Source organism: Silurus meridionalis, chromosome 29 (assembly GCF_014805685.1).
Source record: "Silurus meridionalis isolate SWU-2019-XX chromosome 29, ASM1480568v1, whole genome shotgun sequence".
Taxonomy (NCBI): domain Eukaryota; kingdom Metazoa; phylum Chordata; class Actinopteri; order Siluriformes; family Siluridae; genus Silurus; species Silurus meridionalis.
Window position 1 is genome coordinate 2,688,272 of NC_060912.1, and position 12,527 is coordinate 2,700,798.

The 12,527-nt window shown below is 39.2% G+C and overlaps 1 protein-coding gene across 1 annotated transcript in view; it reads right to left on the reverse strand.

The window, feature by feature from the left end:
• Positions 1-12,527, reverse strand: part of thsd7aa (thrombospondin, type I, domain containing 7Aa) — a 115,094-nt gene that overhangs the window by 30,886 nt on the left and 71,681 nt on the right. The window contains exons 8-12 of the mRNA XM_046844323.1: positions 10,646-10,898; positions 7,847-7,962; positions 4,053-4,185; positions 3,844-3,947; positions 700-894 (exon numbers count right to left, since the gene is read on the reverse strand). Of these exons, the coding sequence (XP_046700279.1) occupies positions 700-894; positions 3,844-3,947; positions 4,053-4,185; positions 7,847-7,962; positions 10,646-10,898 (801 nt within the window). The remainder of the gene's footprint in view (positions 1-699; positions 895-3,843; positions 3,948-4,052; positions 4,186-7,846; positions 7,963-10,645; positions 10,899-12,527) is intronic.

Here is a 12,527-nt window from a genome sequence, read left to right on the forward strand (position 1 = left end):
GTGAATAAACAGATTTTGACAGCCAGAACCAAAAGCACATGACCTAATCCTATGTAATCTTCTTGCAAATTTGGACAGTTCAAGGGCAACTTGAGTGACAGATGCAACATGTACACAGATTGCACTGACCACATTTCCAGATCCCCTTAACCAGGTGTGCAATAAGCAGGTTTGATTTGTTTATTAGTATCAGTGACTATGTGCACTAAACTGTGATGCCATGTTCATGCAATTCTTAGTATAAAGTTTACCACAGAATCATTGGCTCGATCCTTATAATTCAACAATTTCAAAATTAGCCTTAAACATGAAGTACAGGAAGATGAAAGCTTAGTAGTTAAGGCATTGGATTCGGATCGGAAAATCACAACTTCAAATCCGAGCACCACCAAGCTCCCCCTGCTGGGTCCTTTGAGCAAGGTCCTTAACTTAAATGCTCAGTAGTAAGTTGCTCTGGATAAGAGCATTTGCTAAATGCCATAAATATAAGTACCGTTTTCTTCATCATATTATTGTCATTTATAATCATCGCCACATGGATGCCCACATAAACAACAAGAAATAAAGGGTCATAAAATAGACCTTGAACTAGATTTTACAATTTTTTATGTATCCCTCGGATCCTGAATGGCTCTAGAGATTACAGAGGTATAGAGAGACCTCGAATTCAATAAAGTTTACAGAAGCTACCACACTCACCTACGAGTGCCCTCCTACGAGTCCTAACCCCCACACAGTCAGCTGCACAGGATGAGAACTTGGACCATGTAGTCAGCTGGCAGTCATCTTGGCATGGGAGCTGGCAGGCCTGGGTGAGTGGAGGCATAGGACCGGCGAGCTTCAGACAGGCTGAGATGTCCACCTGTCCACCATCCTGCTTCTTGCAAGACACAGCTTGAAAGAGAAAGACAAACATATGGAGAATAAGAAAAAATCCTATTCATGAAATGAGGCATTTTTTATTATTCTTTTTGCTAAAGACTAATTTACAAGCGAATAGTTGGAAATGTTCACAGGTGTCTGAGAAGATAAAAAGCCCTGAATCGGATTGCCTCTCAAGCCATGTCTGCACTCTCCAGGCTTCTATTACAGCTAATGAAGCCTAATGGTGAGAGAGCCTCTAAAAGTCTGCCTTATGATGCAATCTGGAGTATCTATTGCCCCTCCCATAATCTTTCCGCTGCTAAAAGTAGTCTGAGAAGAATGACTAGCCTCTTAAACTTCGACGATCACGTTCGACGCATTTAATTTATTACCTCTGAAGAGTTCTCACTTATGCGCTATTCAGTTCCTGTATATTTGTTCATGAGCACTTTAAACTCTTCGGACCTTTTCTAACTACATTAATTAAGGAAAAGAGCTCTTCCTAAACCGATGAAAGCTTAGCAGGGTGAATCGGCAGCACACGCACAGCTTCTTCAAGCGTTCACTTTTGCAGAAGTGTAGTTTATTGGATCAGTGATCTAGATGTGATCTATCATTTTCTGAAATTCTACGTAAAGAACGAAAGCTGACATTTGAAATCTTAAAGAAAATACACTCTAAAACAACTTTAAAAGGAATACCCGTTCACACAAAGATCTATATGGTCTAAAAAACATAACCTTGTGCTCCAGAACATCTGATTCACATGCACATTATCAACTTGTGCCGTTAATATCATGAACAGCAGCTACGCTAATTTCTCTCCACTGCTTCTCTTTCTCTCCCCATCCCGAGGCATCCTGAGGTTGCTCCAGCTCCAGTCACATCCCACCTCATGAAGATTATGGACCTTTAAAGATGTAGATGCCGAACTCGCAAACATCCCAAACCATCCTGGAGTGTTTCAAAGCTCTGGCATGGAGAAGCTGGTGTTGGATCTGTGATGTTCACAAATGTTGAGCTATTTTATGAGTTACTCAGTAGCTCCTAGTTTTATAACCATAAAGACTGTATAAGACTGTAGAAAGAACATTACTTATCATCTTATACTCCAGTACTCATGTTAGTTCTCACTCTCCAGTGTTCTGTATTGTTTAAAGATTTATGATTACACTCTTGATGTCACCCAAATGAGGATGGGTTCCCCTTTTGAGTCTGGTTCCTCTCCAGGTTTCTTCCTCATAACATCTAAGGGAGTTTTTCCTTGCCACAGTCACCACGGCTGCTCATCAGGGATAAATACACACCATTCATCTTGACTGTTGATTTCTGTAAAGATGCTTTGAGACAATGTCTGTTGTAAAAAGCGCTATAGAAATAAACTTGACTTAAAAATAAAGCAAAAAACCCTGCAACTGTAAAGTGAGTTCTATGTTCTGTTCTGTGGGTTGTTTGGAGAAATCTGACGAAAAAATAACCACTGTTTAAGAACAGATTAAGCAGCAAATATGTATATACACAGGAAATATGTTAAAAACGATGCATCATGGTACAAATGCCAACTTGTATCCGATGCACACTTTTTTAAATGAATGCATTAGATCATTACTTTTATGCCTATGCACCATTATACATTATATACATTATATACAGCATAAACTATATATATATATATATATATATATATATATATATATATATATATATATATATATATATATGAATATACTGTGTCCATATGTTTAATCCATTTTTTTTATTTGGAAATGTTTGCCCTCTCATATTACAAGTTAATCAAGGAATACAGCCTGCAGTCTTGAGTGTGAAAATACAGCAACGTTCTCTCCCTGATCCACCATATGGTGAGTGGGCTTGTTTTTGATTCCTAGAGTTGAAAGCGAAGCCGTCAGCCTACGGCTCGATCTTTTGACCGCATTTGAGGAGTTCCTTAACCTCTTGCAGTGCAGCGGCTTTCAGTTGCTGTGGCGCTTCCACCGAGATTAATGTTGCATGCAGAACAGCCCAAGGTGGCTCTTTGATGCCAACTAACTCTCCCTCGCTCTCAACAACACTATTCCCCACTGAGGCACAAGCTCATTTGCACATAAATTCGCAAGCACATCTTGCAAGCTGGTTCAAGATCAGACTCTGCATCCAGATCAGGTTTTACTTGAACTTTCTCGGCCAAGCTGTTGTCGTAATTGTCCAAAATGTGCACGTTCACTCTGCCAACACAAAATCGTAACATCAAACAGGCATGAATGGTCTTTGTGCCTTTTTTTTTTTTTTTTTTTTTTTACATGGGGCATAGTGTTACTTGTTGCTATGAGCAACAAGCAGCATTAACCCGAATATAGATTGCTTACAATGTATACTGACCGTAATCTATAATCAGAAAACCCATTATCATGTTTCTTCAGCTTCAAGAAATAAATGACAAACTATTTATTCCCTGAACATTATGAATTCCTCAAACTGAGCAATTCCTCAAAAAAGCAATTTCCATCTAATTGCTCAAAACCTACACAATGGTATTGCAACACTATACTTTTCCAGCCATATGTGGTTCTTTTCATACTGTTAACAAAAACTTGGAGGCACATTTTATGCTGGAGCATTAAATTCTCCCTTCACAAAAACTAGGAGACCCAAACCTGTTCCAGCATGGCAAAGCCCCTGTGTACATATCCAGCTCCATGAAGATATGCTTTACATAGTTTGGACTGAAAGATCTTCTTGGAGCTCTGACCTCAACCCAATTGATCACAAATCTCTACAAGCACATTAAAAATCCACTGGAACATTATTTATTAGAGGACCAACTGTGGACCAAATGTTGAATAGGATGTTCAGGAAGCATATATGAATCTTATGATCAGGTGTAAACAAAACATTTATTCATATAGTGTATGTAGAATACCAAATGTAATATATAATATCTTCGTGTAAATATGTTAAGAATTTCACAATTCTCTTTACCTCTGGCTTGCAGTCCTGGTCCACATGTCTCCTGAGCCCCAGGACTGTCTTGTCGAATGGACCAGGGCACCAACTGGCACCTCCGCCATTTATGCGTTTTCCACCTTAAAAATGAACCCAATTCAATGTTTCAGAGAATCCTGGAGCAACATTTCTGTATACATACAGAACACCACATTAGACTGATATATATATATATGTGTTTTTACCTGAAGCCAGGGCAAACAGAAGGCGCCTCACACTCTTTTTCCTGGTAAAGCACTTCTGGGCAGTCCTGACCCCCATTTGCAGGCAGCTGAATGATTATCCGCTTCCTGTATTGCTTTCTCTTAGTTGAGCCACCTTCAGAAGAAGAGAAACAGGTAACCACTCTTTTCATAATCACTAGTAACGAAAAGGTTGTTAATTCCTATTGAAAGAAATTCAATAGGAATATTTAGAAATAATCAATGTATTTTCTGAAGATGCAATTACCACTTCTAGAATATGGAATAAACTAAATCAAGAAATAACAAAACTACCACCAATGGAATCCCCACCTACCATCATAACTACCCATCCACTCTAACCCCCAACTACTATTATAACTACCCATCCGCCCTTACCTACCATCATAACTACCCATCCACCCTTACCCCCACCTACCTTCCTAACTACCCATCCACCCTAACCCCCACCTCCCACTATAATTACCCATACACTCTATTGAATTTTATTGTATTATTCATTTTAAGTCTTTAAGTCAATTTCTACTTCTTGCTCATTTGTAGTATGTTACTTTGGCAATACAGAAAATGTTTTTTCATGCCAATAAAGCACACACTAAACAGAATTTTTACTTGGATGTGTTTTTTTATAATGTATTTTCTGACATGTGATTGTTCTATACGTTTTTACACATTATTTTTGTACTTTTTATCACATTTTTTTTCAACCCTATCTGGATTCTTTTTTTTTTTGTGCAATAGAGACCTCACTGGTGCATTAGAGGTGTTCAGACAGACAAAGCTGGGCAGGCTGTTATATATAATTTATTTTCTTCATTTGATTTTCAGGAGAAAGTGTAAAAAAGATAGGAACAATTTGTTTTGTTTGTCTTTGTCTCTAAACCCAGAGATGTGTCAGTTTGGTACGGGGTTGACATGAAACCAAGTTATTTTAAGGGAAAAGAAAAAAAAAAACAGACAGCAGAGACAACACTGTTAAGTTGACAGCTCATATAATCTGCTATTGGTTCCTCTTTCGGATACTGCATACAATATGCGTACATACTAAATGCATATAACATCAAACTTATAGTATACAAATATGTATGCACAGTTTAAATATATATACACATTACAGCAAGCAGTGAAATGTTTTCAATGACTGTTGGTCTGGGACACAAAATTAAATAATAGTAACAACAACAATAATAAAAAACAAAATACAAATGTAATCAATTAAATTGATTAGACATGAAAAAAAAAAAAAAATATATATATATATAAATTATTGTATTATATGTATTATATACATATTTATATATTTATCTTATATACACTGGCAATCAAAATTAGAGAACAATTTATAAACAATTGAACAATTCTAAAATAATGTCATCTTCACTGCTCAACAGTTGAGGGAGTTTTTGTCCTGTCTATACCATGCTACCAGAACACCTTTTCCAAAAAATAACTAAGGCATTTCCAAAAAAACCCATTATTTTGCAGAAAACAAACTGATCAAAATTAGAGAACACTTTCAGATACCTCCCAGTTATTGGTGTTAATCTGGTATCTGGTGCTAATTTCCTTGATTATCTGTCAACCCCTATTTAACTGACTCTGCAAGATGGTGGGCCGTTCTAAAGTGACTAAAAGCCTCCGGCAGCAGGTTGTCCAGATGAAGGCCAAAGAGATGACCCTATCAGCCATAGCAAGACAAGTTGGTCGTTCCAATTCTGTGATTTCAAGAATATTAATTCTTTACAACATCACAAACTCATTCAAGTCCGCCAAGAAGGCTGGTCGTCAACGGAAGACAAATACAAGAGAGGACAGGATACTGCGGAGGATCTCAATGGGCAATCGTTTCCACACTGCTGCCGGAATTGCTCACCAGTTTAGCACTGAACAGGGTAAGGATCTGTCTCGTCATACAGTGTCTCAACGTTTAAAAGCATTTGGACTGAAAGCCCACTCTGCAGTGACCAAACCTCTCATTAGCAGAAAGAATCAAAAGGCTAGACTAAGCATGTTGTGTGGACAGAGGAGAACTGGTCCAAAGTTCACTTCAGTGATGAAAGCAAGTTTGATTTCTTTGGGTCCGATGGGAAACATTATGTTCGGCGACAAACTGGAGAAAGACTGAACCCAAAGTGTGTAAAGAAGTCAGTGAAAAGTGGAGGAGGAAGTGTCATGGTTTGGGGAATGTTTTCTGCAGCAGGAGTTGGGCCTCTTATACAGTTACATGGCAGAGTGAATGCAAATGTTTATCAGAACCTTCTTCAACAACATATGGTTCCTTCCCTGCGTTCATCACTCAATCAGCCCGCAGTGTTCATGCAGGACAACGCTCCATGTCACACAGCAAAACAGGTAAAGCAGTTCCTTGAAACTGAAAACATTGAAATAAGACATGGCCTGCCCAGAGTCCTGATCTCAACCCAATAGAGAACCTCTGGAAAATCCTTGGCGACAAAGTTATGGCCAAGAAACCCACTACAGTCACCGAACTGTGGAGGAGACTGGAAGAAGAGTGGACCAAAATCACACCAGAGCAGTGTGAGAGACTAGTGCTGCCCTGTGGCCGCAGATGTGCTGAAGTCATTCAGAGCAGAGGCCTGGACACTTCCTACTAATTGCTGACTGTTGTAACCTTCAGATTTTGTTATGATCTTTTTCCATTATACAGTCATTGTTGTTCTCTAATTTTGATCAGTGTGTTTTCTGCAAAATAATTTTTTTTTGGAAATGCCTTAGTTATTTTGTGGAAAAGGTGTTCTGGTAGCATGGTATAGACAGGACAAAAACTCCTTCAACTGTTAAACAGTGAAGATGACATTATTTCAGAATTGTTCAATTGTTTATAAATTGTTATATATACACACATCTCAGCAAAGATTAAGAGAATTAGGAGGCACCTGAGCTGTGTTTTTATAATTAAAAGGAAAAATACAGACATTTCTAGAATTCTGCTTATATGATACTGATTTGTTCACTTGAGATGTAGTGATATTGACTCATTCGCTTGAGACGTGGTAAGGCCGTTTTAAATGTATAATTTTTCTTACATTCTGTTGGGCCTTTTTTTTATACAATGCCATGCCTTAGAGAAATTCATCACTAAACAAAATCATCATAAAATCCAATAAACACTGCAACCCTTTTATTAATGCTAAAACCTTTTGGAAAAATCGAATCTAGGTCCAGGCAGAGCCTTGAACAGAAATTAAGAAAAAGCCCTACGTATTTAGTTTACAATCAAGAGCTGACAAAAGGCAGCACTTCATCTCAAGATGTCAAATATTTTCATCTGCATCTCGCACTTGGAATAGGAAAGTAAAAAAAATACACGAGAGGTTCAAAGAGATGAATGCGCTGCCTGGAAATGCTCTGTGTCAATATTTCATACGAATCGTTCTTTGACGTGCACGCGCGACGTTAACGAGTGTCTGGAGTCATTTAGTAGCTGAAGTCGGCATCCACTTTGCTTATTAGAGCGTTTGTTCGAATGCTTTGGAGTTGCCAGGCAACAATCGCTTTTTATAGTCGTGATAGTCTGTCGCTGTGTGAACAACATGCTGCTTTACATGTTTTGTGAACACACAGATAGGAGCTAATTATCAGTTTGTTCACAGAAAACCCCCGCCTTTTCACCCCAATCGCAACCACAACACTACAGCCTTTTTAGCATCTGTCCAGTCATATCATCTCGACGAGAAAATCAAACATTCCGGTTATTGTTTACGTTATGTCTGGTTTTACTATACAGGCAAACCTGTCTGTATAGTAAGACTTACCTCTTTGACAGGTCGATGGACAAGGGCTCCAGTCGCTGTATGGAGTAACAATGCAATCTCTTTTGCATGGAAGTAGACACGGTCTCACTGTCTCCGGACGCAGACTTTCAGGACACCTAGACACCAAACAGGTTTGTAAATTTGTAATAAAACCAACACAGGAGGTACAGGCGCATATGCACCTCAGAGATACACCAACTCGACATAATATTTTGACATTATATCATGACGATTAACGAATAACACTGATTATCTCTTCATCATGCCACCCGTTAGTGGGTGGGATATATATTAGGCAGTGAGTAAACATTTTGTCCTCAAATTTGATGTGTTAGAAGCAGAAAAAATGGGCAAGAGTAAGGATTTGATCAAATATGAAAAAGGCCAGGGACTGGATAAGAGCATCTCCAAAACTGCAGGTCTTGTGAGATGTTCACAGTCTGCAGTGGTCAGTATGTATCAAAATTGCTACAAGGAAAGAACAGTGCTGAACCGGTGACATGGTCCTGTAGCTTAAATTGCTGAAGGAGTTAATGCTGTTAATGCTTGATAGGTCATGACTGTTTTGGCAGCAAAAGGTGGGCCAACACAATATTGGGCAGGTCATAATGTTATGCCTGATCGATGTATAAAGTACTATAATATTTGTGTGGGCTTTTTGAACATCCCGTTCCGCATTTGGTCCTCATTTGCTGCTATGATAACCTCCACTCTTGTGAGCTGTTTCATTAAATGTCTAGCTCCAGTTTGTAAAATCAGGTACTGGTGTAGGTGAGGAGGTCTGGGATGCAAACCATGGTTTTATTTTTACCAAAGGTGTTAAGAGCTTTATAGCAGGCTTCTCAAGATCTTCCAACCATATCTGTATGGAACTGGCTTTATGCAAGATTTGGTAGTTCAAGTGAAGGGGAAATTGTATCCTACTGCATCCAAAGACATCCTATACATTTGTGTGCCTCCAGCTGTTTGCGTAAAAATGTGTCCCAATACTTTCGTCCATATTGTTCGTACATTGTCAATACCTAGAACTAGTTCTTAAAGCAAGCACAATCGCTTGAACAAACCTGACTGACAGCAGATCTGTATTTCAAGGATCCAAATTCATTTATTTCCTTTGGTATAAGCAACACATTTTATTTCGCTAGCAACTCATGTTGCTGCTAGCATACAAGTAAAGCTGCTAATCTTGTAGCTTTTGGAGCGTGGTACAGAAACTCTTTAAAAATGATGCACACGGAATAAGTCATGGAGCTTTGATGATTCAATGCAAACCACCACCACCTCAACCGTGGGCTCTGAAGGATACCTAGCGGTTGGTATTATCCGAAAGAAATCTGTGTGTGTGTGGCCCAGGTAAAGGCCAGGACAAGAATTACATGGAAAAGAAAGCAGACCTCATTTCCATTGCCAGCATGAGGTGCGTGTGGCAGCTCCCTTTTTCACAGCTGGCGACGCCGATCATCATGCTGTTAAACCGAATAAATAAATAGAGGTTTTTCTTTTTTCTCGTACAGCAGACAGCTCGATGCCGGCGAGCAGACACCGCTGTCTAGATTTGAGCATCACATACAATGTCTGATAAATGTGTAGACTAACATGGAAGCCCATGTGCTTCAAAGTTTAAATCTGGTCATAAATAAAAGAGTCAAATTCCTTTGTCGTCAATTCTATGCAAATGTCTTGCCTGCTCTTCATGCTGCATCATAGATTTAGTTTAACAGACACAGTTCAGGATATACTGTACAGACACCAATGAGTGAGGCTGTTACTGACAGTTGAGAAATTGCCACATTTGCTCCTTTAGCTGGAGTAGCATTTTCCTTATCTGAACAATCTTCTGGCTAGGATGTGTTTTTTGGATATGATTTGAAAATGAAAGTGAACGTTCAGAGCAATACAATCCTTTCCATTGACATTTACGGCATACGGTAGAAAAGAAAGAAAGATGCACTGGTACTGGTCAAATGTTCTTCACAACACAGCAAAGTTCTTTCTTCGCATACCCCAGCGATGTAGGAGCTAGGGCCAGAGCACAAGGCCAGCCATGATACATCACCCCTGGAGCGGTGAGGCTTAAGGGTTTCGCTCGCTCAGGGGCCTCAAAGTTGGTAGCTTGGTGATCCCAAGGCTTGAACTACCAACCTTCTTATGAGTAACACAAAGCCTTATCGACTGAGCTACCATTTCCTTACAGTTTTCTAATTTATACAATTGAGCATTTGTAGAATTTGAACTCTACAACATCTTAACCAATGAGATAGCACTTAGCAAAACTAGTGTCAGTGCATTGCCAGAGAATCTTTTCCAGTCTTTAACTACCTCTTTCAGGTTTCAGTGTGGGAATAAAATGAGTACACATTTGCTTATTTTTTAAATAACCTCCACCGTTCTGAGAAAATGTTTCACCAGATTTTGACATATGCTTTTGGAAGTTTGTGCTCCTTCAGCCACAAGGGCATTAGTAAAGTCAGGTACTAATGCAGGTGAGGTGAGGAGGCCTGAGGTGCATTCTAATTCATGCCAAAGGGGTTCTGAGGCTAGAAGATCTTCTAATCCAACCCATATCTTCTTGGAGCTGGCTTTGTGTAGAAGGGGGCATTGTGAAGTTCAAGTGAAGGGAATATTCCATTACTGCATAAAAGGACATCCTATACAGCAGTGTGCCTTCAGATTTTTAGTCACAGCTTGGGAAAGAACCACATATGGCTGGAAAAGTCAGATGTCCTAATACATTTTGTTTTGAAAGGAAAAGTTTTTTGGGGAAAAAAGTAGAAAAATTATATTAGAACTCAATCTTACTTCTTAGGAGGCACTTGGCCCACGTTTACGCGAACACAAATGACCTTGCGGGTCTGCATGCCCACAGAGCAGGAAGCTTCAGTGCCAGAGGTTCCAGCTCCACTGCGGGTGAGCGAGCCGTTGGCAGCAGGAACAGATGTATCCTCAATGCATTGGCCCCAGGTACCCGTCTGCCAGTGGTATACAGTGCAGGGGTGCTCATTACAGCTGCGTACCTCCTGCAGCGAGCTAGTGTTTGGGCATTGAACCGCACCTATAACAAACACGTAAGTGCATAATCATTTAAATAGCTTTGTGTTTTTAAGAATATGGAAAAATAAGGTGATAAAAAAAAGAATAACACATTTCAGAGCTTAATTAAAACAATAGCAGATGGTAGTCATTAAGCAACTATGGAAATTATGGCTATTAGGATCACCATGGATGTCTCTGAATAAATTTTTATGTGCAAATGATGCATGACTTGAATACTTGACAAGCATAATTGATTCAATTTTAATTTATATGACATATTTAACAATAGACATTGTCCCAGAGCAGCTTCATTGCATATGAGGTGGTATCAAAGTTTCGAGACAAACGGTGCTGAATGGTGCCCTTCTGACAATCATAAACAAGTACAAAGACCAACCGTGAAATTTTGCATAAAACTGGGCAAATCTGCTACAGAAGTTTTTCAATGCAACGAGTCGTTCGAGGTGTTTTGAGTGGCTTCAAGAGTGGAAGAACATCACTGGAAGATGACAAGAGATCAGGAGGACCTTCAACGAGTAAGCCCTGAAAATGTCAAAACAGTACGGCAACTTGTGCATGATGATCGTCGGAAAACGATCCACATGATCTCACTTCCGCACCCAACCTACTCACCAGATTTGGCCCCTGTGGACTTCACTCTCTCTCCAAAGATGAAGATCCAGCTCAAAGGTTGTGGTTTTGACCTCAGGAATGAGGGAAATTTAAGCATTTTTTTTTATTATAATTAAACTTGAAAAAAAAACACAATGCCAGAGGTATAAAAAAGGAAACTAGAGTTAGCAAGTGTCACTGTGGCTACTCTGTACTGGAAATACAATTTGTTTTGTGCACGCATGAAGTAAGCGGATAGCCGCTAACCCTAGCGATATGGATTCTTTAGCGTTTAATGTTTAATGTTGTTTAAATGTTAGGAAGAATATACTGCGTTAATAAAAAAACGACAAACTATTTAGTGTTTTGCATTTCTTCCACTTTAACCATATATATATACATATATACTGTATCAACTCAAATATATACTATTCCTCAAATGTGTGATCCAGGGGTGACAATGGCAAAGAAAAAGTTGAAATGAGGAGGTACAAGGAAGAAACACTGAGAGGAACCGGATTCAAAAAGCGATCCCATCCTCTTCTGGGTGACGCCTCATGTCCATTCATTATAGTTTTATCATAGTTAAAATTATCTGCTAAAAAACTGCTTATGGCGATTGCAACACAAAGCCATTGTGTTTTGTTTTTTTCAGTTTGACCCTCCACAGATCTTTAGGATGTTCATGTGGAGCCATCCTCAGTCGCACCTCTAAATAAAAAACAACTCGAGGTGAATCAGGCCGGTCTAGAACACGTGGATTTTTATTCCATCTAAACGGATTCCAACGCCTTTCAAACCTTACTGTTTTAAACCGCAATAGGTAGTACACGCGTATTTGAATGATCAGAATGATGTGACTGCTGACTCATGTTTCAAACCAGATCTTATACATAACCGTACACTTTATTGAAAGGTTCTTTTAATGAGCTCAAGCCCTACCAGGTTAAAATAGCACCAAGCTGATTATCTCACTGAGCCTTTGACAGAAAAATAACCCCGCAATCCTGCTTCCGGGGCATTAACTTATGGTTTT